General features: G+C 43.4%; 1 protein-coding gene across 2 annotated transcripts in view; it reads right to left on the bottom strand.

Moving 5' to 3' along the window:
• Nucleotides 1–26,735, bottom strand: part of OSBP (oxysterol binding protein) — a 39,537-nt gene that overhangs the window by 3,711 nt on the left and 9,091 nt on the right. For both annotated transcript variants that reach the window (XM_069980801.1, XM_069980802.1), the window contains 12 exons: nt 25,154–25,362; nt 24,824–25,074; nt 23,719–23,911; nt 22,641–22,749; nt 21,916–21,967; nt 20,541–20,672; nt 16,784–17,029; nt 1,457–1,577; nt 1,258–1,361; nt 1,066–1,161; nt 501–670; nt 184–404 (listed from right to left, as the gene is read on the bottom strand). In XM_069980801.1, coding sequence (XP_069836902.1) covers nt 184–404; nt 501–670; nt 1,066–1,161; nt 1,258–1,361; nt 1,457–1,577; nt 16,784–17,029; nt 20,541–20,672; nt 21,916–21,967; nt 22,641–22,749; nt 23,719–23,911; nt 24,824–25,074; nt 25,154–25,362 — 1,904 coding nt within the window. The remainder of the gene's footprint in view (nt 1–183; nt 405–500; nt 671–1,065; nt 1,162–1,257; nt 1,362–1,456; nt 1,578–16,783; nt 17,030–20,540; nt 20,673–21,915; nt 21,968–22,640; nt 22,750–23,718; nt 23,912–24,823; nt 25,075–25,153; nt 25,363–26,735) is intronic.

Genomic DNA, 26,735 nt, shown 5'->3' with positions numbered 1-26,735 from the left:
CTCTTTTTATACCAGTCATGTGACTTTGTTGCAAATTCCTTCTTGAACAGTTTTTTTTTTTTTTTTATTGGTACCACTAAGTTTGTTTACCAACCTTTTGTTGCCCTGTCCCAATATTTTTTGGATATGTTGCTGCCATAAAAAGCTACAGTGTGTAATGCACATCACACACACGCCTCTTACCATCATCCCCAACTTTCTCTCTTTCGGCTTCTCTTCTTCGTCTAGCAATTCTCTGCTTTTCTTCAAGTCTCTGCTTCTCAGCATTGGCTTCATCCCAGTTGCCATTCTCCATCAGTCTCTGATCAGGTCGCAACCGACTATCGGTAGGAGCGACGCCCTCCTCTGGGGCATTAAGGGTCAATGCCAGCTCTGAGAAATAATACATGTATTCTGCATTCTTCCTACATATTAAATAGAAACAATACAAAAGGTAAACACTGTTAACACCAAAAAACGCTAGAAAGGGAACATAGAGGTAATATGGTGTAGAAACATACGGCAAGGGGTTTCTTCTCCATAGAAGAGTCTTGTTTTCAGGTGCCTTATCAGCACCATTTTCAAAGCCACTGCCAGGTGGAGACACAGGAGCACATTCCATTCGCTCATCCCATGTCCCCATCAATGTGTAATGTATGCGCCCACTGACATCCATCACCTCTCCTGTCACCTGCAAGACAGAAGAGTGAATGATTTTCAATTTCAAACAATTATAAATGTCTGTTTTGGTATGAATGAAATGAGGTAGTAAATCGGGTAGATTTATCAGGTTGTCCCACAGCAAGATTCTCTTTGTTGCCCATAACAGACAATCACAGCTGAACTTTCACTTCTCATATTGCTCTAGTAAAATGAAAGCCAAGCTCTGAATGTTGCATATACAAACCAATTAGAGATTAGCTTTCATTATACAAGAAATAGAAGCAGAGCTGTGATTGGCTTTTGTGGGCAACAAAGAGAATCATACCATAAGATTGCTTGATCTTCTCCTGTATGATTTTCAGGAAACTGATAAAAGGTGCTCACTACTCATTATGTTTTATAAGGCAACTTTGTGATACAGACCTTGCGTGCCACATCACGAGAGAAGTAGCTGTAAGGGGCAAACTTAAGTTTACACTTGTCTCCGGTTTTGTGATTGACAATTTCTATTTCTCCAGACTGAAGGAAAAAAAAAATAATGAAATCTCATCCAATAATCATCATTAAATGGAACTAAAAATGTACACTGGAGCCACATGTTATCCCTTTAATTACCTGATCAATCCACAATTTTCCTACAATGATATTGTGCACAGTTGTGGTCACTTTCTTCCATGTGTAATGGTTCCCAGAGTTCTGAAATAAACAGTGTATGGTACCTGGAAAGAACAGGCAAATAAGTCAGAAGTACAGGTGATGCTTGCTCAGAACTAGGCTATTTTGTTATCCCAGCACACAATTCATTATCCCTCACCAAGGGGCATGATAGAAAGATATTTTCCTCGGAACTTGCTAGTGATCTTGATCTCCTGCCGCAGAGTCCATCCGTTTCGAGATTCAGCATGATGCGCTGCTGCAGGGGGGTGATGGCTGACCTTAAAAGATAAGAAAAAAAAAAATTATTCAATTGTGCAATCTATTTTAAAGCTCAAAGCAATTTTTTTACAGCTCCATTAAATTGCTCCTAATATATACACAACATAATATACTGTTAATAGTACTAGATCTTCATTTTTTTAACCAACCACAGAAGTCCCTGGCCAGGTAAAGCAACTATTTGTCTGCCACAGTAAAGGCAAACCAATGACAGGAGCATGGGGGGGGGGGGCACTGTTTCCGACCCTGACTGCTTCACTTTATCTGTGAAGCAACTATAACCTTTAGAGCCAAGTCTCAAGCTGGAGATGTAGTTTCACACTTTTTCTCCATAGTCACCATCTTCTAATGCATGGCAGGGACAACATCACTCAAATATTCTGCGCCAAATTTAAAAAGAACGCATACTAGAAAAATTACAGTGCTGAATCATTCCCCCCACCTACTGCCCCACATTTTCATTTCCAGATCTCCGCTGGCCTCTTCCAGCTACTGGTCCTGCACCATCATGACCCTGGCTCAAGAATGCCTGCTTAGCCAGTCAGTGACTGGGGTGAGACATCGCTAGAGTCACTGACTGGCTGAGCGGGTACTTTCCCCTGGGTCATGATGCAGGCGGAAGCCGGGAGAAAATCAATTCCGGCAGCTGTCAGAAAGCTAATCGCATGGCGCTGAGGGGGCACAGGTGGGTAAGTATACATTCTTTATTATGTTCCTCCTGTCTGCACTGATTTTTAGCTGTGGCCGGAGTTCTGTTTTAAAGTGAATGTGTCATCAGAAAACATTTTATGTTTTTATGTTAAACATTTTTTAAGAATTTCTGGTGACTTTTTTTTCTAATTTTTCATTTTCATATCTATATTATAAAATAATCCTCATATGTTGCAGTTTTCATTCTTGCCAATAGGGCCAAAACTAAGGGCCCTTTTACACAGAAAGATTATCTGACACATTATCTGCCAAAGATTTGAAGCCAAAACCAGGAACAGACTATAATCAGAGAACAGGTCATAAAGGAAAGACTGAGATTTCTCCTCTTCAAATCCAGTCCTTGTTTTGGCATCAAATCTTTGGCAGATAATCTGTCAGATAATCTTTCTGTGTAAAAGGGCCCTAAAATGAGACTCCCTGTTGTGTCTGTAGGGATAAGTGGAGGCAGCTGTAAAGTGATCTGTACAGCATTGTAGCAACATGTGATACCAGTAGACAGAAGAGACAATAGCAGCTGCCTGAGGAATGACCTCTTTACAGGTCACAGAGCATGCTGAGTAACGCTTTATATTCATCTCAAGGGAGTCTTGTTGTAAAGCGTGTCACTAAATGCTGTTAAAAACAGCACAGGCAAGATGGCAGCCCCATAACAATGTACAAATAGTGGGGGGGGGAAAAAAGTGTGTCAGAAAATAGAAACTGTTTGGAATATAAGAACAAGTTTTAGTTTTAGACGCTAATCAGTAAAAGAAAAATTTAGGTGACACATGCCCTTTAAAAGAGAATCTGTCAGCACAGGGGCCCTACCTAAGGAGCCAACAGTGTGCTGTAGCTGGCAGTTCCCTAGTGAGCATGATACCTTTTGGTAATTTGTCTGTGTAACGGATTATGCACAATCCAACAGCAATGAAGTGTCAAATTGCTGTTTGTGCCACACTTTAGCATGCTTCACCACTCCTTCCACCTCTTCATTAACAATCAGTGCTGCCCGGCCTCCTGCTTGCTCAGCTGTCAGCCAGTGTCTCTGATTGCAGATCAGTCCTCTGTAGGCAGTTTATGCCTGAAAGAAACGCTCAGCTATAGTTCAATCTCTGAGCCCAAATGTATTGGAGCTGTGGTCTAGGGGTAATTCACCTGTCTACAGACCTGACAGCAAGTGATTCTTTCGTTGTTTTGAAACGTTGGAGCAGAGGTGGAGGCCAGGAAGCTGGGATCATTTATACTTTGGGGATTTACCAAGGTAGCATCCATATAATTTTTTTTTTTTTTTTTTACATGTATTTATTGTCCCAGGGTGTTTAGCGATCCAGCAAGCACTGTGTACTTTACCACGTCCACCACCAGAGGGCCAAACTAGATGTATGTTGTATGTATTGACTGATGCACGTTATACAGTGAAACCTCCTGAGCAGACCACCTTTGAGAAGACAATCCCCCTTCCAGACTGATTTTTTTTTCAACATTATTTCCTATGGACAATGCATCTCTTTGAGAAGACCACCTCCTGATCCAACCAAAGACCACTATTTTGTAGATGAAGACCAGAAGCAGGACTTACATGTTAAAATTGCTACCAAACAGTGCTGACAGGGCGATGATGAAGGAGCTGGGAGCGGACGAGTGTGGAGGAAGGAGGCGGGGTGGCTGATCTGGGAGGAGGAAGGAGCACCATAGCATCCAGAAACAGCACCCACAGTGGCCTTGCGGTTCCGTGCGAAAAGCAGATCCAGCAACACCGGGACACCCCAGACTGACCCCCCCCCCCCATTCTTTCCTGGTAATTAGCATCCTCTGGATGACCTGTGCACAGAGAAGCTGTGCCTGTGTCATCCATGCATCGGTGGTGGGTACTGGCTGTCTGGGACCAGCCAAAACTGTCAGCACTGGAGTCATGCTCCGATACTGACATTTAACTCTATAAATGCCTGACTGCAGCATCTAAAGGGCTGCAGAGAGAATTCTCCTCATACAGAGGGAGAATTCTCACTCTGTTCCCCAACAGTGCTCCGTGCTGGGATCGCAGAGTCCCAATGGTAGCCAGGTACACTGGAGGCCTCAGGCATCTGGTGACATGGCTGCCTACAAAGGAGAAGGGAGGCATCTGGTGACATGGCTGCCTACCAACAGGGAGAGAAGGGAGGCATGTCCTGGCTGCTTACAAAGGCTACGGAGAGAGAGGGGAGGGGTGTCCTGGCTGTTTACAGAGGGCAAAAGGGAGAGTTGTCTTGGCTGCTTACAGAGGTTGACAGGGAGAGAGGGGAGGGCTGGCAGAGAGCACTGCCGCGATTTTCCTGCCACTGGCAGCTGATACCAGTGATGTACTTAATAGAATGGTGTATAAATCCTGATACCAGGAATGTAATAGAATGGTGTATACAGCTAATACTGTACTTATGTTATCCTATATTCAGTTCCAAGAATAGTTTTAGGGCTGGGCCATACTTCCCATATGTAGGGATGTACGAAAAAAGTTCCTAATACAATACTGTTTGCTGTATAAATGCTGTCTCATTATCACCCAAATGTATACTGTACACGGTCCTGCTTCAAATCAGACACTTAATTCTGCATTTTTATAGTGCACTATATTGTAATCCGTATTCTTCTTTTAGCTTACTCTTCTGCTAATAATACATCCCGGACCACCTTGCGCACAGACTCCATTCAAACTGCGTTTTGAAGCCCTTAGTGGTCACAGGTGTGCTAAGTATTTTTGGTTTCGATCGGATTTGTTGTTTTTAAGAAATTAACGTTTAAAGAACCCTAAATTCCCATAGGAAATAATGGCCACACAGTAAAACTAACAGCCAATCACAGCACCTATGCAAATAGCAGCCAATAGAAATTCTAAAGTCTTGTAAGTCAATGCCTCACAGCATCCACGCAGTCACATGTCCACTATTGGCCAACAGAAAATGTAGAAGATGAAAGGTCCTTAGCGATTTTGTCTTACTGACATGAGTAAGATTGTCATGGTAACCAAGCAATGTTCTTTACCATTATAGGGCGGTGAGTCAGCGATGTAGCAAAGGCCAATCAAATTAGCTCTTAAAGTGATGGTACCAAAGTCACTCTTAAAGTGACAGTATCAAACTTGCTCTTAAAAGGGAACCAATCACTGGAAAAAAGCATATAGAGCTTTTGAAATGTGCTGTTAGAGCACACAGCACACTTGCCACACGTGTTTACATAGCCTCCGTGCCTTCCCCGTGTAAGCCGCAAAGTAACTTTATAAAACTGGCGCCCTGTATGCTAATTACCTGAGGTAGTCACCTGGGCGGTGTTCGGCAAGCAGGTAGTCACGGTCCCCTGGGCGTTCTTCCGCTGTAATCACGCCCCTCTGGGCGTGATTCAAATGTCAGAGTGGCTGTGGCGTCACTCGGGAGCGCGCCGTGCCCAACGTCGGCGCGCTTACGTACTGATGCCGGACGACGCCGCACACACGCAGTGCAGCCGCTTCCATTCCGGTTGGACTGCGCCTGTGCAGAATAGCCTCGAACTCCGGCTAACAGGCTATTCGAGGCTATTCTGCACAGGCGCAGTACCGCCGGAATGGAAGCGGCTGCACTGAGCATGTGCGGCGGCGTCCGGTATCAGAATGTCACAGCTACTCGGCCATTTGAATCACGCCCAGAGGGGCGTGATTACAGCGGTAGAACGCCCAGGGGACCGTGACTACCTGCTAGCCGAACACCGCCCAGGTGACTACCTCAGGTAATTAGCATACAGGGCGCCAGTTTTATAAAGTTACTTTGCGGCTTACACGGGGAAGGCACGGAGGCTATGAAAACACGTGTGGCAAGTGTGCTGTGTGCTCTAACAGCACATTTCAAAAGCTCTACATGCGTTTTTCCGGTGATTGGTTCCCTTTAACCCTTTAAGGACATGGCCCATTTTCGTTTTTACGTTTTCGGTTTTTCCTCCTTGTGTTTAAAAGGTCATAGCACTTGCATTTTTCCACCTAGAAACCCACATGACCCCTTATTTCTTGCGTCACTAATTGTACTTTGCAATTACAGGCTGAATTGTTGCATAAAGTACACTGCGAAACCAGAAAAAAATTCAAAGTGTGGTGAAATTGAAAAAAAAAACGCATTTCTTTTATTTGGGGGAAATGTGTTTTTACGCCATTCGCCCTGGGGTAAAACTGACTTGTTATGCATGTTCCTCAAGTCGTTACGATTAAAACGATATATAACATGTATAACTTATAATGTATCTGATGGCCTGTAAAAAATTCAAACCGTTGTTAACCAATATACATTCCTTAAAATCGCTCCATTCCCAGGCTTATAGCGCTTTTATCCTTTGGTCTATGGGGCTGTGCGAGGTGTCATTTTTTGCGCCATGATGTGATCTTTCTATCGGTACCTTGATTGCGCATATACGACTTTTTGATCGCTTTTTATTACATTTTTTCTGGATTTGATGCGACCAAAAATGCGCAATTTTGCACTTTGGGATTTTTTTTGCGCTGACGCCGTTTACCGTACGAGATCAGGAATGTGATTAATTAATAGTTCGGGCGATTACGCACGCGGCGATACCAAACATGTTTATTTATTTATTTATTTGTTTACTTTTATTTAAAACCTGGGAAAAGGGGGGTGATTCAGACTTTTATTAGGGGAGGGGGATTTTTACTATTAACAACACTTTTTTTTTTTTTTTTTACACATATACTAGAAGCCCCCCTGGGGGACTTCTAGTATATACACTTGGATCTCTCATTGAGATCTCTGCAGCATAGATATGCTGCAGAGATCCATGAGATCGGCACTCGTTTGCTTTCGGCTGCTGCAGCCGGAAACAAACGAGTGCCGAGCCGAGGACGGCGCCATCTTGGACGCGTCCCCGGCCGGCATCAGTAACGGAGATCGCTCCTCCGGGACAAGGTCCCGGAGGAGCGATCTCCCCCACTAGACACCAGGGAAACGTTGCCTCCGGTAACCGGAGGCAGCTGTCAACTTTGACAGCTGCCTCCGATTAGCTAATTAGCGGGCACGGCGATCGGACCGTGCCCGCTAATAGCGGCGGTCCCGGGCTACACGCGGCACCCGGGATCGCGGCACTTCAAAGCGGGGCCGCCGCGCGGCCCCGCTTTGAAGTGCTAATGAGGACATAGGACGTACCGGTACGTCCTATGTCCTTAAGAGGTTAAAGTGTCACTGTCGTGAATTTTTTTTTGCAGAAATCAATAGTACAGGCGATTTTAAGAAACTTTGTAATTAGGTTTATTAGCCGAAAAATGCATTTCTATCATGAAAAAGCAGTTTGAAGCTCCCCCCCTGTCTTTATTGTTCTCCTATGGAGAGAGCTAAATAAAACACCAAAACAGGACAACAAAGAGTTAATCTACAAATACCTGACCCTTTATCTCCTCTGACAGTCACCACTGGCATCTCTGAGCTCTGATTACAGCGTTCACCCAGCTCTGTGCCTGTGATCCCTTTGTTCTCAGCTTTCTGCTGTCGGCTAACTCCCTCCCCCCCCCCCCCTCATCTCTATAGGAACAGACTGGGTACGTCTGATGCAACAAGTCACAACTTCCTGATTTTTTTTTGCAGTGGATGGAAAAGAGGAGGAAGGGGGGGACCTGGGAAAAGGCGTTTTAAATGCAGATAATGTCATATTTGGCTAATAAACCCAATTACAAAGTTTCTTAAAAATCGCCTGTACTATTGATTTCTGCCCAAAAAATTTAATAAAAAAATACGACAGTGGCTCTTTAACCCCTTAAGGACCGGGCCTAAAATGGCCTTAAGGACCAGAGCAAATTTTATGAATATGACCTGTGTCACTTTATTCATTAATAACTTCGGGATGCTTTTACCTATCCGGCTGATTCTGAGATTGTTTTCTCGTGACATATTGTACTTTACATTTCTGGTAAATTGGAGTCGATACTTTTAATGAATCTTTATGAAAAAAACCAAAATAACATGAAAAATTGTGAAAAAATGCATTTTTCCAACTTTGAAACTTTTCTGCTTATACAGAAAATGGTTATGCCACATAAATTATATATTAAATAGCATTAGCAACATGTCTACTTTATGTTGGCAGCATTTATTAAACTATCTTTCATTTTTTTTAGACAATAGAAAGCTTAAAATATTAGCAGCAAATTTCCAAATTTCAAAATCAGATATTTTTAGAGACCTGTTCAGGTTTAAAGTGTTTTAGGGGACTGTATGTTAGAAAGCCCCACAAAGCACCCCATTTCAGAAACTGCACCCCCCAAACTCTGCAAAAGCACACCCAGAAAGTTTTTTAACCCTTTAGGGTAGTCACAGAAGTAAAAGAAATTTGAGAATTTTAATTTTCCGTGCAGAGATTTTATTTAATCCAATAACTTTCATAATTATAAACCTATTACCAGAGAAATGCACCCCAATATTGATTGCCCCATTTCTGCAGTTTATAGAAATACCCCATATGTGGCCCTATTGCGCTATTTGACGCAACCACAAGCCTCAGATACAAAGGAGTGCCTAGTGAATTTCAACGCCTCTGTTATATTTGGTCATTTTTGACTGTACCACTTCAGGTTGGCAGAGGCTCTGGGGTGCCAAAACCTAAAAAACACCCCTAAAGGGACCCCATTTAGAAAACTACACCCCTCAAGGAATGTAACAAGGGGTGCAGTGAGCATCTGGACCCTGCAGGTGCTTCACAGATTTTCAGAACAACGTGGCGAAAAAAGAAAAATTTATTTTTTACACTAAAACGTTGTTCTAGCCTTCAATTTTTCATTTTCACAAAGGGATAAAAGGAATAAAAACCCCGAAACCGTGTAGCGCAGTTTCTCCCACGTACGGAAATACCCCACATGTGGACATAAAGTGCCAAGCGGGCGCAGGACGAGCCTCCAAAGGGAAGGAGCGCCAATTGGCTTTTGGAAGCTGGATTTCACTGGAATGGATTTCAAGGGCCACGTCGCATTTACAGAGCCCTCGTGCTGCCAAAACACTGGAAACCCCCCACAAGTGACCCCATTCTGGAAACTACACCCCTCAAGGAATCTAACAAGGGGTGCAGTGAGCATATGGACCCCACTGGTGACGGGCACAAATGTGGAACAATGTGGCGTGAAAATGAAATATTACATTTTTTACACTATAATGTTGGTTTAGCCTTGAATTTATCATTTTCACAAGCGGTTAAAAGAGAAAAAAAACACACAATATGTGTAGAGCAATTTCCCCCGAGTCCGTAAATACCCCACATGTGGACATAAAGCGCCATGTGGGCGCAGGGCAAGCCTCCGAAGGGAAGGAGCGCCATTTGGATTTTGGAGGTTGGATTTGGCTAGAATGGATGATGAACGCCATGTCGCATTTACAGAGCCCTCGTGCTGCCAAAACACTGGAAACCCCCCACAAGTGACCCCATTCTGGAAACTACACCCCTCAAGGAATCTAAGGGGTGCACTGAGCATATGGACCCCACTGGTGACGAACACAAATGTGGAACAATGTGACGTGAAAGGGAAAATTTTCATTTTTTACTTTCACGGCACAAATGTGCCCGTCATCAAGGGGTCCATATCCTCATTGCATGCCTTGTTAGATTCCCTGAGGGGTGTAGTTTCCAGAATGGGGTCACTTTTGGGGGGTTAAAGTGTTTTGGCAGCACGAGGGCTCTGTAAATGCAACATGGCATTCATCATCCATTCTGGCCAAATCCAACCTCTAAAATCCAAATGGCGCTCCTTACCTTCGGAGGCTTGCCCTGTACCCACATGGTGCTTTATGTCCACATGTGGGGTATTTACGGACTCTGGGGAAATTGCTCTACACATTTTGTGTGTTTTTTTATCTTTTAACCCCTTGTGAAAATGAAAAAATCAAGGCTAGACTAACATTATAGTGTAAAAAATGTAATATTTCATTTTCACGCCACATTGTTCCACATTTGTACCAGTCACCAGTGGGGTCCATATACTCACTACACCCCTTGTTACATTCCTTGAGGGGTGTAGTTTCCATAATGGGGTCACTTGTGGGGAATTTCAACTGTCTTGGCAACACAGGGGCCTTTTAAATGAAACATGGCCCTCGAAATCCATTCCAGCCAAATCCAGCCTCCAAAAACCAAATGGTGCTCCTTCCCTTTGGAGGCTTACCCAGCACCCACATGGCGCTTTATGTCACCATGTGGGGTATTTCCGTACTCAGGGGAAATTGCTCTACACATTGTGTTTTTCTTTATCTTTTAACCCCTTTTTAAAATGAAAAAAATCAAGACAAGATCAATGATTAGTATAAAAACTAACATTTTTTTACTCTAAATGTTTTCACAAGGGGTTAAAAAAGGAAATGAACGCTAAACGTGTAGGGTAATTTCCCCTGAGTACGAAAATACCCCACATGTGGACATAATGTTCCATATGGGCACAGGGCAAGCCACCAAAGGGACAGAGCGCCATTTAGAGGCTGGAATGGAGGATGGAGGCCATGTCGCAATTACAAAGCTCCTGTGCTGCCAGGACAGTGGAAACCCCCGACAAGTGACCCCATTCTGGAAACTACATCCCATAAGGAATCTAACAAGAGCTGCAATGAGCATATGGACCCCACTGGTAACAGGCACATATGTAGAACATGTGGTGTGAAAATAAAAAATTCAATTTTTTTTCATTTTCACGCCACAAATGTGCCCGTCACCAGGGGGCCATATCCCCGCTGCCCCCCTCGTTAGATTCCTTATGGGGTGTAGTTTCCAGAATGGAAGCACAGAGGCTTTGTAATTGCATCATGGCACGCCTCTAATGGGAATAGCGGCCATACCTATTTAGCTGGGGAAAATGGACCATTCTAATTTATTTGGGGGTATTAGGCCAATTATTAGTTTATAAGGTTGAAAATGACAGGTGTCCATCAAATTCAGCCTGTGTTGATCCAGAGGAAGGCAAAAAAACCCTCGTGAGGCAGACGACAGTAGCCTCATCACAGGGGAAAAATTCCTTCCCGACTCCATAATGGCAATCAGAATAATCCCTGGATCAACGTGACCCCTGGAATAGGAATAAGGGACAGAATTTAGAAAATGTAGAACTCCAATGAGGTGTGGTACGCCTTGAAGCGATCCAGTATGTAGAGGCCGGGGTGATCAGGACAGGTATCACACTGGAAAATGGTGTCCTTCCTGATCCTCCTGTTACGCCACACTCTGCACTTCTTCTGGGGTCTCCTGTTTTCCAGTGTAGGGGACGTCATCTGGAAAATGTTGCCCTGGTGCGATCCGGGGTCCTTCATATACAGAAGCGCTGGGTCCGCTCCATGGCTGCTCTGATTTGATCAGCCAATAGATTTGATCACCCCCCCGTGCCGACAAGCAGGGATGGCCTGCTATACATTATAGCAGGCCATCTTCCCCGATCGCTGCGTGTGTACACGCAGCAATCGGGAAAATCGCGGGCGTAAATGTACGCCCGTTTGCGTTAAGGCACGGGTTTTGGGGGCGTACACTTACACCCGCGGTCGTTAAGGGGTTAAAGGCCACATTTGCTTATAAAGGGACAGTACCAAAGTTGCTCTTAATAGGCGGTACATAAGTCACTCTCAAAGGGACGGTAAATAAGTCACTTTTAAAGGGACAGTATAAAAGCTGTTTCTAAAGGGCCAGGGCCAAAGTCACACTTATAGGGACAGCACTAAAGTTGCTCTTTAAAGGGTGGTACCTAAGTCACTTTTAAAGGGACAGTACATAAGCTGCTCTTAAAGGGACAGTATATAGGTCACTCTTAAAGGGTTGGCACCAAAGTCACTCCTTAAAGGGGAACTCCACATAAGGAAAAAAAATTTCTATTAAAAATACATTAAAAGTTATATAGATGAGTCTTCACAGTGTTATACCATATCTGTATGGTTCTGACACACTGGTAGCTGTTTGAAATTGCCTGAAGTGAAGAAAAATGGCCTCTGTGCCAATCCACATTGCCTCTTGCTCCCACTGCTCTCCCACCTTAGGAGACATATTTCATGCTTCTGTCTCACATTGTGTGTGTTTGCGGAGTGCAGGCTGATGATGCAGACAGGGCACAGGGCGTGATGTCACAGGAGGCTTGGCTGGATCCCCCAATTCACCATCTCTAACCAGCCAGAAGCAGCTGCTTCACGGATTTCAATGATTGTGCTGCAGAAGTCTGCAGTGAAATTAGGGCTGTGTTCACACATGTTGGGAGTCCTTATTGTGGGGTCAACATCAAAAGATAATATAATATGACATTTAACATAATATGGGCGTGGAAATAAGAAAAAAAATTAAAATTCAGCGTTACAGATAGAGAATACAGCGTGCTGTGTGGTGTTACAGGTGTTGTGTGCTGTGTGGGTTGGACCACAATGAAATGATAAAGTACTGCAAATAATTCAGTAACACAATTAAACTGCAATGTTGAACACAGCCTAGATGTTCTGCAACAGATTTGGGCAGGGAATGGGCAGGGTGGAGGACTGTGATGAACAGCTGAGTGAAAGCATTGCATTCTGGAACCAGTACTGCATTCTGGGAACTGCTCAACCAGGAAGTACAGAAACAATACAGAACAACCCCCCCCCCCCCCTCGAAACAAAATGGATTTATGGTAGTTTCAAAACTGGGATAGATAGGTAAGTAATGCTATATGCTTCTGTAGAAGTTTCTTTTTTTTAACCTTTACCTGTAGTTCCCCTTTAAGGGACAGTACCAAAGTTGCTCTTAAAGGAAGTCACTGTTAAAGGGGCACTCTTTTCAAGCACTATGGGGGAGATTTATCAAACATAATGTAAAGTGAAACTGGCTTTTGTTCCTCACCGACTCTTTGGAAAATGAAAGGTGGAATCTGATTGGTTGCTAGGGGCAACTGAGCCAGTTTCACTTTACACCATGTTTGATAAATCTCCCTATGTATTTCCCTGGAAATGCAAATCTAGTCTATACTTTGTTCTTTGAACAGACCACCCCCATAAAAGACTTTTTTGTGCAAAATTGGGTGGTCAGCTCATAGAGGTTTCACTGTATATTTTTTTTTGTGATTTTGTATCCCATACCTCACTAGCCTCCTGCTTCCACGGTCTATGTTTTTAATGTGTGTAGGCCTATGCCATAATAAAAGGAGATATTTATGCAACATGTTGTTGTTTACAATTTTTGCAGGAACTTCTCAGCGTGGATTCCTCAGTGTGAACCCATCCTCATTGTACAGGATCACTTTTAGGATCCATTAACCCCTAGCCGCACCAGGACGTTATTGTACGTCCTGGCAGGAGGTTACTTTCCGCACCAGGACGTACAATAACTTACCGGCTCCCGTTGCTCACTGTTTACACAAACAGTGACCGGGAGCCGAAACTAAACTGTCAGCTGATAGCTGACAGTTTAGTGTAGCTGCTGCTGGACCCCCTGAAGGGGTCCAGCACAGGCGATCACCGGCATCAGTGGATCGGTAACGATCCACTGTTGCCGGTGAAGCAAGCGGTAAATCCCCGGTCCCGGCCATCCCCCTCCCCTGATGGTGTGTCCTCTGTTTCCCCTCCCCTGATGGCGTGTCCTCCGTTCCCCCTCCCCTGATGGCGTGTCCTCAGTTCCCCCTCCCCTGATGGCGTGTCCTCCGTTCCCCCTCCCCTGATGGCGTGTCCTCCGTCCTCCCTCCTCTGATGCAGTGTCCTCCGTCCTCCCTCCTCCCTCCTCTGATGCAGTGTCCTCCGTCCTCCCTCCTCTGATGCCGTGTCCTCTATCCTCCCTCCTCTGATGCAGTGTTCTCCGTCCTCCAGCCCTCCCTCTGATGCAGTGTTCTCCGTCTGCCCCCCCTCTGATGCCGTGTTCTCCGTCCTCCAGCCCTCCCTCTGATGCCGTGTTCTCCGTCTGCCCCCCCCCTCTGATGCCGTGTTCTCCGTCCTCCAGCCCTCCCTCTGATGCCGTGTCCTCTGTCCTCCGTTTCCCCACCTCCTCTGATAGTGTGTCCTCCGCCCCCCCCCCCCCTCCTCTGATTTCGTGTCCTCCCCCGATCCTCCCCCTGCTGCTGTGCCATCCCTCACCCGCCCCCGATCGCCGCCGCCGCTCCTCTGCCAGTACTCACCGGAGGGCCACAGTCAAGGTCGCTCCTTCCCCCTCCTCCTGGCAGCAGCACTGGCTCGCCGGATCCCGGAGCTCAGAGTGAGTTCCGGACCGGGAAGCCAGTGCTGCGAGGAGGTGGGGGAAGGAGCGATCTCTGCTGTGACCCCCCCTCCTGCTGCAGCAGCATGTACCAGTGCCTGTGTAATGACGCTGGTACATGCTGCTATATACTGTGATTGGCAGCTCTGTGATCAGAGCTGTCAATCACAGTATCTGATCATGGATGCAGGTTCTGATCCCTTTGTGAGGGATCAGAGCCTGCATCCATATAGTGTAAAACACACACACACACACTAAAAAGTGCCCCCTCCCCTGTGATCTCCCAGTAATAAGGGAGATCTTACTTAGTGTCCGTCAGTCAGCGTCCGTTAGTATGCGTCAGTCAGCGTCCGTTAGTATGCGTCAGTCAGCGTCCGTTAGTATGCGTCAGTCAGCGTCCGTTAGTATGCGTCAGTCAGCGTCCGTTAGTATGCGTCAGTCAGCGTCCGTTAGTATGCGTCAGTCAGCGTCCGTTAGTATGCGTCAGTCAGCGTCCGTTAGTATGCGTCAGTCAGCGTCCGTTAGTATGCGTCAGTCAGCATCCGTTAGTATGCGTCAGTCAGCATCCGTTAGTATGCGTCAGTCAGCATCCGTTAGTATGCGTCAGTCAGCATCCGTTAGTATGCGTCAGTCAGCATCCGTTAGTATGCGTCAGTGTTAGTCAGTGTCCGTCAGTATCAGTCAACGTCCGTTAGTAAGCATCGGTGTCAGTCAGTGCCCGTTAGTAAGCGTCAGTATCAGTCAGCGTCCATTAGCAGGTGTCAGCAAGCGTCAGTTACCTTCCGTAAGTGTCAGCCAGCATCAGTCAGCGTCCGTTAGTAAGAGTCGGTCAGTGTCCGTTATTGAGCATCAATCAGCCTCTGTTAGTAATCGTCAGTCAGCATCTGTAAGTAAGCTTCAGTCAGCGTTCATTAGTAAGTGTACGTAAGCGTCAGTCAGTGTCCATTACTAAGCATCAGTGTCCGTTAGTTATTGTCAGTCAGCATCCATAAGTGTGAGTAAGCATCAGTCAATGTCCGTTAGTAAGTGTCAGTAAATGTCCGTGTATTTACTACTAGAGCAGGAGAGCACACACAGACAGAGGTGCTCTTCTCTTCTGAGCCCTGTTGCGCGCCCATACAATACTTTATGTTCACTAATGGGGTATTTCTGTGCTCAGGAGAAATTGTTTTACAATTATCGGGGGGCTTTTTCTCCTCCAAGTGTTTTGAAATTTGAAAAATTTGGGATTTCACTAATGTATAAGTGTGAAAAATGTGATTTTTCATTTTCACGGCCCACTTTTGCAAAAAACTGTGAAAAACCTGTAGGGTCCAAATGCCCACTGTACCCCTTGTTACATTCCTTATGGGGTGAAGTTTTCAAATTGGGGTCACTTGTGGGGGGTTCCCACTGTCTCAGCACTAGGGGGGGCTCTGTAACTGTAACATGGTCTCCTACATTTATTCCAGCCAAATCCACACTCCAAAATTTAAAGGGGGCTCCTTCTCTTCTGAGCCATGTTGTGCGCCTGCACAACACTTTACGTCCACAAATGGGGTATTTGTAAAAACTGCAGATTCAGAGGAATAAATGTTTTATTGCATTTCACTTTTTATAGCTGTGCTGTATGAAAGAAATAGGATTGAATTGGAATATCTGCCAAGAAAATGGAAATTTTTACTTTTCACGCTTACTTTGCAGTTATTCCTGTGAAATGCCTAAAGGGTTAAAAACTGTTTTAAATGTCAATTTGAACACTACAAAGGGTGAAGAGTTCAAAATGGGGTGAATTATGGGGGTTTCTTGTATACAGGCCTCTAGAATATGCTTCAAAACTGAACTGGACCCTAAAAAATTCTGAGTTTAAATTTACACAAAAATTTAGAAAATTGCTACTAAACAATAACGGCCTCTAAAATCCTAAAAAAGTTGAAACATATTCACCAAATGCTGCCAACATAAAGTAGACATGTTCTAGATATGAATTAATCAATATCCTTTGTGGTAGAACTATCTTCCTTAATGGCAGAGACTTTCAAATTTAGAGAAATGCAAATTTTTGAATTTTTCACAACATTTTAGAGTTTTTCACAAAAAAAAGTTAAAGGTATCGGCCCAAATGTACCACTAACATAAAGTAGAACATGTCACGAAAAAACAATCTTGGAACCACAAGGATCAGTAAAAGCATTCCAGAGTTATTAATATATAAAGTGACACATGTCATATTTGGAAAATTTGGCCGTGTCCTAAACACCAAAACTGGCTGTGTCCCCTAAGGGTTAAAAGAAAAAAAAAGAAAAATAAAAATAAAATAAAATAATAAAATAATAATAATAATAATAATATAATAATAATAATAACGACAGACCTGCTCACATAGCGAGCGATAGCCACAATCCTCCATCCGATCCAACTCAAATGTCTCTCCTAGGAGCGGATTGAATGGTTTGCTGACGCGGAAGACTGTGGTGGAGTATGAAGATACAGTGAAAGCAGCAACTAAACACAGCTGCTCAAGAGCACTCTCGCACTGAGCTCCCCGGTCCAGCAGGGTGTAGTATTCCATGTCCTCAGTCAGACGCTGAAGCATTGAGAGTGGTTCATTGAAATTCACCTAGTGGTAAAGTAGAGGAAATAAAATTTAGACAACATATATATTTATTATAAATTCACAGTATTGTTTTTGCAGTGTTTTATATCAATACAGTTCTCAGGATAATTTTACAATACAATTCTCTGAAAAAATATGGACACAGATTTTAGATCCACACATCCCCACCACCTAACTCTAGTCTTTATTTCTAACATATAAAAGTTCATAGTGGTTATATTGCAATCCTCAGGAAACCCTACTCGGTACACAAAGTTCTGCACATTTTTATATAAATCTATACACGTAAACTTATCCTAATGGTCCATTCACACAAGCAGGATCTGCCGCATATCAGATATTGCAGATTTTTCATTTAGTTATACTGATATCTGTATTATAAAAACTGTAACATCAAATCTGCAGTAGATCCTGTGCATGTAAATGGACCCTAAATGATTAAAAATAGTCAGTCAAAGCAGGTTTCTATAAGGAGGTTACATACTAACATCATAAACCATAATGTTAAAGTGAACACTGACGTTAAAGTGCACACTATCTACTAGTAGGCACACTGCAACTTCTCCAGAGATAGATAGATATAGACACACACATATAGCAGTCCACCGGCGTCTGCTCGTTTTTCCCTAGCGCTCTAGCATTGCTCCTTTGGGGAGTAAGTGGTCTTGTGGGACCACAAGAGTGATTGGCACCCACAATCTGACCCTCCCAAACCGCTTGTACCTTCGGATAGCTGCTTTTAATCCAAGATCTGTCCTGGGGTCCGTTCGTCAGCTGATACAGTTATTGTCCTAAAAAACATCTTTTAAACTGGCAGCCCTGTGCCCAACGGCCGTGGCCTAGAGTGTGTATGCATTAGGCTGGCACACCCTCTCTGTCCCTCCTCATTATTAGGAATGCTCCAGGCAGATTGTCTCCTATTCCTCACCTGTGTCAGCACAGCACATGGGCTGGATCGTTAAGGCACCTGTGCTGTGTTCAGACAGGAGAAAATGTTCTAGTGTTCTAGGGGCATTCCTAATGATGGGTGGGGAGGAGGGACGGAGGGGTGGTGCAAAGTGAGGGCACAGATACTCTAGGCCATGAGTCTCCAAACTGCGGCCCTCCAGCTGTTGCGAAACTACAACTCCCATAATGCCTGGACAGCTAAAGCTTTGGATTTGGCTGTCCAGGCACGATGGGAAATGTAGTTTTGCAACAGCTGGAGGGATGCAGTTTGGAGACCCATGGTCTAGGCCACAGTCGTTTGACACAGGGCTGCAAGTTTAAAAGTTATTTTTTAGAACAATAACTGCATTACCTGTCGAACGGACCCCAGGACAGATCTTGGATTAAAAGCAGCTATCCGAAGGTACAAGTGGTTTGGGGGGGGACAGATTGTGGGTACAGAGTTGCTTTAGGGAGCGATTACAGTTAAAGGAGTAGTCGCACAGCATCTAGAGGCAGAGTGGGGGTGCTAATGCAGGCCCTGCGCTGTGCTCCACTTCCCAGCCGGTAGAACACCTGAATTTTCTGCTCCATAGACGGTAATGGAGAGTTGGATTTGATTGTCAGCTGGGGAGAGACACACACTCCCTTAGCTGTATGCCAGGAGTGAGACCCTATGCAATCAATACCATGTCAATTTGAATAACCTGTCTGATGACATGTTAAAAGTTACTCCAAATGACAGCAATGCTTTAAGTCAGCTAATGATCTTAAACTAACACCTTCCATAACCAGATCTCTCACTCCCGACTCCAAGACTTCTCCCATGCTGTACGGGTTCTCTGGAATGTTTGACCCAAAGGCCTCAGACTCAGATACCCAACACGCACAGTTGCAAGTGTGCCCAAAAGACTCATCACTTCAGGCATGCCTATAATAATTCCCTAAATTGTGCTTCCCCATCTGTTGTCCCTTTAGCTTCTTCTCTCTCTCTCTCCAATGTTTCCATGCACTTTTTACCTATACTCAGGCAGGTTCCCAGTATTACAATATAGGGATATATCAATCAAGGCTGGTGGGGCAGAGAATGGCAGCCAGGGACTGCCCTAATAATCTCATATTACTCATATTGGCAGCATAAAAACACTGACAGGTTTCCTTTAAAGTGAATGTACCATCAGGTACACTGCAGTTTGTTTTTTTATTTACCTTAATCGATGATAAGGCCTACCTTTAATCAGCCCTCGGTCAATACCCTAATACACCTGGAGATGTGTGGCCAACATCAGATTTTTTTGAAAGTTCAAAAGTGAGTGATTAGCCAATGAGCGGGTGTTTGCTTGTTCCTCATCTGCTCGCTGGCTCTATTAGATGGGGCAATATCTGCCAAATAATCTGCACGTGTACAGAGGCCTTTAGTCTTCTACTGGAGACTGTCAAGCACTAAGACCTGCAGTATGCAAGCATTGGCAAGTGTCTGGTTCACCCATCTCTACCTGAACTGTCCTATTTATAAAGATGGCTGGACCATAGTAACAACAAAGCATTTTTGCCCCTCTGCCTTTTATTTTCACCTTTTCCTCATAGTCTGTAAGCTCTTGCGAGCAAGGCCCTCACTCATAAAGTATGTTTTGTTTTTTAACATGTTTTTAAATGTGGCTGACAAATGCTGTAATGCGTGGCACAGAAAGAATTATTACCGGATCTTAAAAATATATGTGAATGCTTGTAGCTGCTAAGGCCAGTGATTAAAACCAACAATTAGGATATTCTGATTTCCCCAAGGATATCACAATCAGATGATATACATATGTGTGTGTATGCACACACCTAAATGCACATCAAACATATCACAGGTCTGGCTGGGCAGTGCAATATATGTACAAAAAATTCTTGTGTCAATTAAATAAGGCACTATAACACTTTATGTATTTGGCCTGACTTACTTTTTGTATGGCCCAGTTTGTCAGGTGCATTTAGGTGTATATATTTAATTTATGCCCCTTCATCTTGTTTTTAAGTGTCTGATGTGTTTGTGTGTTTTTATTTTTATGGGATATTTGGGTATTTGTTACTAATAAAAGGAATTTAATGAGATATGCTTTGAAATTGTTGTGTGTTATATTGTCTTGCAGGGATTATATATAGGTGTTATAAGGCCAATGACTGGCTGCAGTCTCATGCTGAATGTACAGGGACATCAACAGGGCACGATCGGCCAGACGCAGAATTGGTTTTTTGCTTTTTTTTTCCTTTGTCCTCCTATTCCCCCCTGAACATTTTGTAAAAAAAACCAGGGAAAGCCCTTCTACAAATTTTCTTTGTTCATGTTTGGCCAATGTGTTAGAAAGCAGTGGGGCTTAAAGTGAATGTACCACCAAGCCTGGGCTGAAGCTTTGGAGGCGGCCAAGCCTCCAGTTCTTTAGCCCAGGCCTGATGGTACATTTACTTTAACTAAATGTATCACCTAAAGTTAGAACAGATAAATCACTGAAAAGCAGCCCATTACTGTAAATATGGTTATCACAGTGAAAATTCCATAAGAGGAGTGAGGGGTTGAATACAATACCATACACTCCATACTTACAGGCATTGGGATCTTGCTCAGCTCTTTCCCAATGCAGTTCTTCATAACACTCCATAAGTTAAGGCTATAGTTAGGTTTATAGGGAATTCTTGTGCGCCTCTCCTTCCTTGTGTCCTCTGATGGTGGACGCACCTGTAGTTAAAAAAATAAAATATTAATAATAGTAATAATAATAACACACATGCATAGGAAATTGTGTTAAAGCGAATCTGAAACCTCCTGATCACTTACCAAGCTAGTTGCAACACTGGACAGATATCTATGAAAGCATTCAGAACACAGCTTTGTTGTATGTGGCAGTGTTTTTTTTTTTTTTTTTTACTTATAAATAAATTGGTGATTGAGTATGATATTCCACAACCTCACCTTTGTAGCAGAGTTTGAAAGCTGTATCTAAATGGCTGATTAGCCGGGAGTGGCCATCTGCCGCGATCCCGGACTGCATATAGCAGTCAGGAGCGCGGTGGTTCAGAGAGGAGTCACTGCGCGACGCTTCTCTGAACCTCCCAACTCGCAGCAGGACGTGCCGACACGTCATTATGCGGCAAGGGGTTAAACAGCACCTCTCCTGGCCTCAGTTTGTGTGTGGTTTTGTGGCTCTGAAGTAAATAGAGCTGAATTGCAATGTCACACACTACCTGGGGACCAGTGGGGTGCTGTTTTGTAAGAAAGTAGCTATGTTTTTTCTAATCCTGGATAACCCCTGTAACTTGATTAAAAAGAAATTATATTCTGTTTTTGAATGAATTCTTACTTGGTAGCATTTTTTTCTCACCTGTCCAAACATTTTGCACAGTACTGTATACTTATTAACATTAAAGGAATTCTTTATTAAGAGCTAATCATTCCACACTACAGGCTGACACATTTTAGAGCCAACAAAACAGAATACAGGGAGTTGAACTGCAGATGGGTATAGCCAATAAGGACTGTCCGGTTTCTATTAGAGGAAAACCAATTCTGAGCTATGGCCAGGCAGTCTGTTAGTCTGCACAGATTTCCAGTGTTTGAAATTAAGCAAGAAAGCTTCCATTCACTGCCAGCGAGCAGAGATCTAATAGCAGCGAATGCAAACAAAAACAAAGATTTCTTTATGACTGTACACATCTTTTAAAGGGGTTATCCAGCATTCAAAAAATACGGCCACTTTCTATCAGAAACAGCACCACTGTTGTCTCAAGGTTAGGTAGTGTTTTGCAACTTAAGCTAACTTGGAGCTTAATAGTAAACCACACCTGAACTGAAGACAAGAGTCGTGCTGTCTCTGGGAGAAAGGTGCCATGTTTTTCAAATGCTGGATAACCTCTTTAATCGTAACCATAGAAATGATTGTAGTCATGGTTGAGGCCCTTGTGTTAAATAGAAATGTACTCACATGCTCCTCCATAATATCGCAGCTTGCAGCACTAATATTGCTACCAGATCGCCTGCAAAGGAAAAAAGTCTTATAAGTAGCGTGTCTCAATAATTTAAAGCTATTAGATCATGAAAATTTTTATACAAGTTGCCCTGAAATTGTGTTTTAAAATAACGTGAAAAAAAGTTTATTTTTCAGAATATTTTGCTTCCATGTGTTCAGCATGGTGCTGCCAAGGTTTTGGGCATCAGTCTCCTTTTCCCTTCGGCAGAAGAAAAAACTAGTCCCTATCTACATTACAATCCAGAAAGCTGAAAAGATATATCATAGTGTAATATATTCAATGTTGTCCCATGAAAAGATATACAGTAATAAAATATTTTTAAAAATGTGAGGGGTGTACTTTTGTGAGATAAAAATGTTTTGTAAGATACATTATCTAGTTCACTAGGCCTACCAACAAAGGGCAAATACTCAGTTGTAGATTTATATGAGCTGCCACATTCTTACCCATGGGAATGACAGCTTTTGCCTATACACAGTATATGCAGAAAGCCATCAATCAGCAGCCCCTGGGGGGTTGTAATGAAGTGGCATGCAGTATATAGAGGCTGACTTCATGAAACTGCTGCATAAAAAGTAATAAATCTAAATGGGACTCTATTACCAGTTTTGGCTGCTGTTCCCGTTAAGAAAAAAATAAATAAAATAAATTTAAATTTTAAACCATCCTGCACACTTACTTGTGCCCCATGCCATCCTGGGAAGGACTACTAAGGATTTCTGGAGCGTCGAAGAATTCATTCTCATCATCTTCATCACTTAGGTCTCCCTTCCCTGGCCCACAAAGGTCTAAGGACAAAAAGGATACTTTAGAGATCACACACATCACTGAGATCTGTAAAACCAATCCCTTCTAACAGCAGATTTTCCTGATGATTGGAGAACAGCCAATGTTATACCCATCCACAAGAGGCCGGTAACTACAGGCCAGTTAGTTTAACATCTGTAGTAGAAAAAAATATGGAAACACTCTTAGAGTTAACAATTCGATGGATCTAACCCAGCATGGCTTTACTGCGGGCCGATCATGTCAGACTAATCTCATTGATTTCTTTGATTATGTCACAAAAGTGCTTAATGAAGGTGGTGCCATGGACATTGCCTATCTGGACATCAGCAAAGCCTTTGATACAGTTCTCCATAAAGATCTGATAGAGAAGTTAGTGAGAGGTTAGTGAGAGTTGGACTTAATCCCTGGATAGGTCAGTGGATTTGTGATTGGCTGAATGATAGATATCAGAGTGTTGTTGTTAATTGTGTATACTCCCAGCAGAGACTGGTTACAAGTAGAGTGCCAAAAGGGTTTGGATCCTCAGACCCGTTCTTTTAACTCCTAGGGAGCTACAGCTTCGTACCTCGTTGATCACGGCTACTAGCCGACGCAGCTTGACCACCGCATTGGCTAATTAACAGTTTAAATGCCACTATCAAAACTGACAGCGGCATTGAAATGCTGTTTAAATGCGATCCATGGTGGTCTACTGGTACAATCATACATACTTGCTGAAGAAATGAAGAGAAAGGGGGACATGATCGAAACCTTTAAATATGTTTAAAGGACTAAAAGGTTCAAGAGGGAAGTGTTTTTAGAAGAAAAAAAAAACAATGTTATTTTTGGTTGGATCTGAACGCAGGACATCAGTTCTGCATGGCAGCAGTGCAAAGCACTTGGCCACCATGCTGAATTTATAACGCTTGTAATTTTTATTTGGCTACTGCTCAAACTAGTATCATAGAGAAGATCAAAGCATCACACACCTTTAGAGGCCCCAACACGAGACTCTGCAGGCAGCACGGTGGCCCCACGGAAAGCCCGCTCCAAGTGGTTGTGCTGCTTTGCCAACTGTTCCAGTGTCTCCTCCAGACGTAACCTCTGATCTCGCTCATATTGCAAAGCTCTTTGCCATCGCTTACTGTGACTCTCTGCAAGAGACATGAAATCTCGACACGCCTAAAATGGGAAAAAAGACAACTATAAATAACGATGACGATTCAGGATTCCTAGAGAGTTGGTATTAGGTGTTTGATTTCGAAGTCATATGAAGAAAAAAAAAAAGTTTCACTACTGCTCTGGTAAATAGAAGCATGAAGAGATCCTGAGCAGAAGAGGCTGGGACATCCATAGCATTAAAAGTGATTAAAAATTCATATATGTCAAATGTGAAAACATACACACTAACCACATTGGGGGGAAATATCAGGAGAAATGTTATATGTCACAGAGACATGTCTAAGGTTTTGATCTGTCACAGGATGACTACTTGAAGATGAAAACTTAAGGGCCATTCAAACGTCCGCAGAATGCAGTCTGTGCACAAACAATATTCTGCGTTCGAACCTCATTCATTGTGCGGTCTCAGTACAGTAGCAAAAATTTAAACTGATCCGGCTGGGTTCACACTACGTTTTTTGTAAAAAAAAAACTGATGGAAAAACTGGATGCATGTGTGTGCATCCGTTTTGATCCGTTTTTCCATTGAATTCCATTAAAAAAAAAAAAAAAAAAAAAAAAAAGGGATCAGTTTTTTAAAATGGTATTCAATGGAAAAAATGAATTGCAAAAACGTAGTGTGAACCCAGCCATATAGACTGATGTAGTGCTTGGCTGTGTTCTTCAATCCCTGGCATGCTGAGATCTTTGTCTCACAGCACAAGACAAGCTCTACTATAGTCTACAGAGCTGTGCAGTTCTCCCAGTTAAATCTAGAGATCACTGAGACTCTGACCATGTTTCTGTGTAATGTTAGAAATTTTTTATAATGACAGGGACATTTTCACATAATGCTATTGTAGCATGGAAAGTGTTAATACAGACATAAGCCATTACTAACAAGAACCGTTTTAGTCCTTTAACCACACTCACATTTATCATGGCATTGGAAGTGATTCTGAAGAGTGTTGCTCTCTCGTTGACCTGCTTTATCTTTTCCGAGCTGTCTTGAGGGAGACGCAGGCTCTCTAACTCACTCAGAGAACGTTGTAGGGCAGTTCCATGTTTTGCAATAAGATCATTGCACGTCCCCAGATCTTCAACCTTTCCTGAGAGCGCACGTAGGGTATTGTGAACCTCTGCTTTATCCGTCTGAGAGGAGGGATCCTCGTCTCCAGAGTCATCTGTAAGTGACAACCATTATAATAATCATATTCGGCAGCACTTAGCAAGTGACCGCCTTCAGCTTAAAGTCCCCCTCACCTGATTCTGCCTGCATCTTGACAGCCCGGGCCTTTGCCAGCTCCAGGGCTGTAATCCACCGTTGACGCTCTACTTCTGAGCTTGCCTTAAGGTGGTATGTCTGGGCTCCACCATTGGAAATCACAAAGTTACAGGAATCTTCCACTGAGATGTTGGCCGTAGCAAGGTTGATAGTACCACGACAGGTATGCCGCATCTCTGCCTTTGATCTGAAAGTGGGACAGGGGAAAAAAAAAAAAAAATGAATTGTTAGGATTTAATTTTCAACACATTTTTTTTATATGGACAATGGTAATCTTTCAGCTCTAAATTGTATATGAAATATATCAACTAAACATATACTTTCACCAGTGGCGTAGCTACAATGAAGGCAGGGAAGGCGACTGCTATGGGGCCCCTGCATGAAGGGGGCCCGAGGAAGCCTGCCCTGCCTTCTTGGTAGGTACCCCGCTCCCCCAGGGGTCCAGAGAGGAAGAGGGACTCCCACTGCACTGTTCAGCCCCCTCACTGTAGTGCCGGGTGAGCGGGCTGAACAGAGGAGCAGGACCTGCCAGACGGCACAGGAGAGGGATTAAGGACCTTTGGGTCACATGACCCAAAGGTCCTCAATACCCATGTGAAGATCAGCCCGGACAACAGGAGGAGGAGGGGGAAGCCTGGGAGCTGTAAGTGCTGTGTATGTGTGTCAGTGAGTGTATATATGTATATGTCAGTGTGTGTATATATGTATCTGTGTATATATTTATATGTCAGTATGTGTATGTATCTGTGGCTATATATATATGTGTGTGTGTGTATGTCAGCAATGTCTGTACCACTGGTGTATATGTGTGTGTTTGCTCCCAAAGATGTTCTGCAGAAGCTTCTATTAATGCTGGGCTCTAATAAAAGAACCCACCTTTAATATCTGCTGCATTTTCTTTTATTTCTGGTTGAGTATTTCGTATTACACTAAAACGATAATCCCGGTGTACAGCCTACACTAGTGCTGATGTATACACCATGAGTAATCACATTACAGCATATATATGTGTGTATGTCAGTGGCGTATCTGTATAAATGTTAATGGTGCCTCTGTGTGTGTATATGTGCGTCAATGTGTGTTTGGCGGTGGGGGGGGGCGTACAGGATTTATGGGGCCCCATGAATCCTAGCTACGCCCCTGACTTTCACATTCTTAAATGTCTGTTTAATTGCAAAAGTCCTAAACCCCTTCATGTCAGCAATATGTATATATACATTCCTATTGCCGATGTCCCATGCATTGAGAACATGTACAAGGAAGTCAGTGACAGGATAAGTACCAGTTACTGACTGATCGGTACCCCAGCACTTTCCGTGACAGATGGAGGTATAATACTTACCTCTGCCCTGTTGGATCAGCAATCTTCTTATAGCGTCTGCGCTCAGGCAGACTATGTGCAGATCACCAATAAAACTAATCAATGCTATGCAGTTTTTAATTATCGCATATGCAAGTCCCTGAAGTTTAAAATATTAAAAACTCCTCCCTCAATAAAGGTTTAAATCACCCCTTTTTCATTATACAAATAGTATATTTATAAAAATTAAACATTTGGTA

The sequence above is a fragment of the Dendropsophus ebraccatus genome, chromosome 8, assembly GCF_027789765.1.
Source record: "Dendropsophus ebraccatus isolate aDenEbr1 chromosome 8, aDenEbr1.pat, whole genome shotgun sequence".
NCBI lineage: Eukaryota > Metazoa > Chordata > Amphibia > Anura > Hylidae > Dendropsophus > Dendropsophus ebraccatus.
Note: the sequence above shows the minus strand (reverse complement) of the source record. Positions and strands in the feature narration are given on the sequence as shown.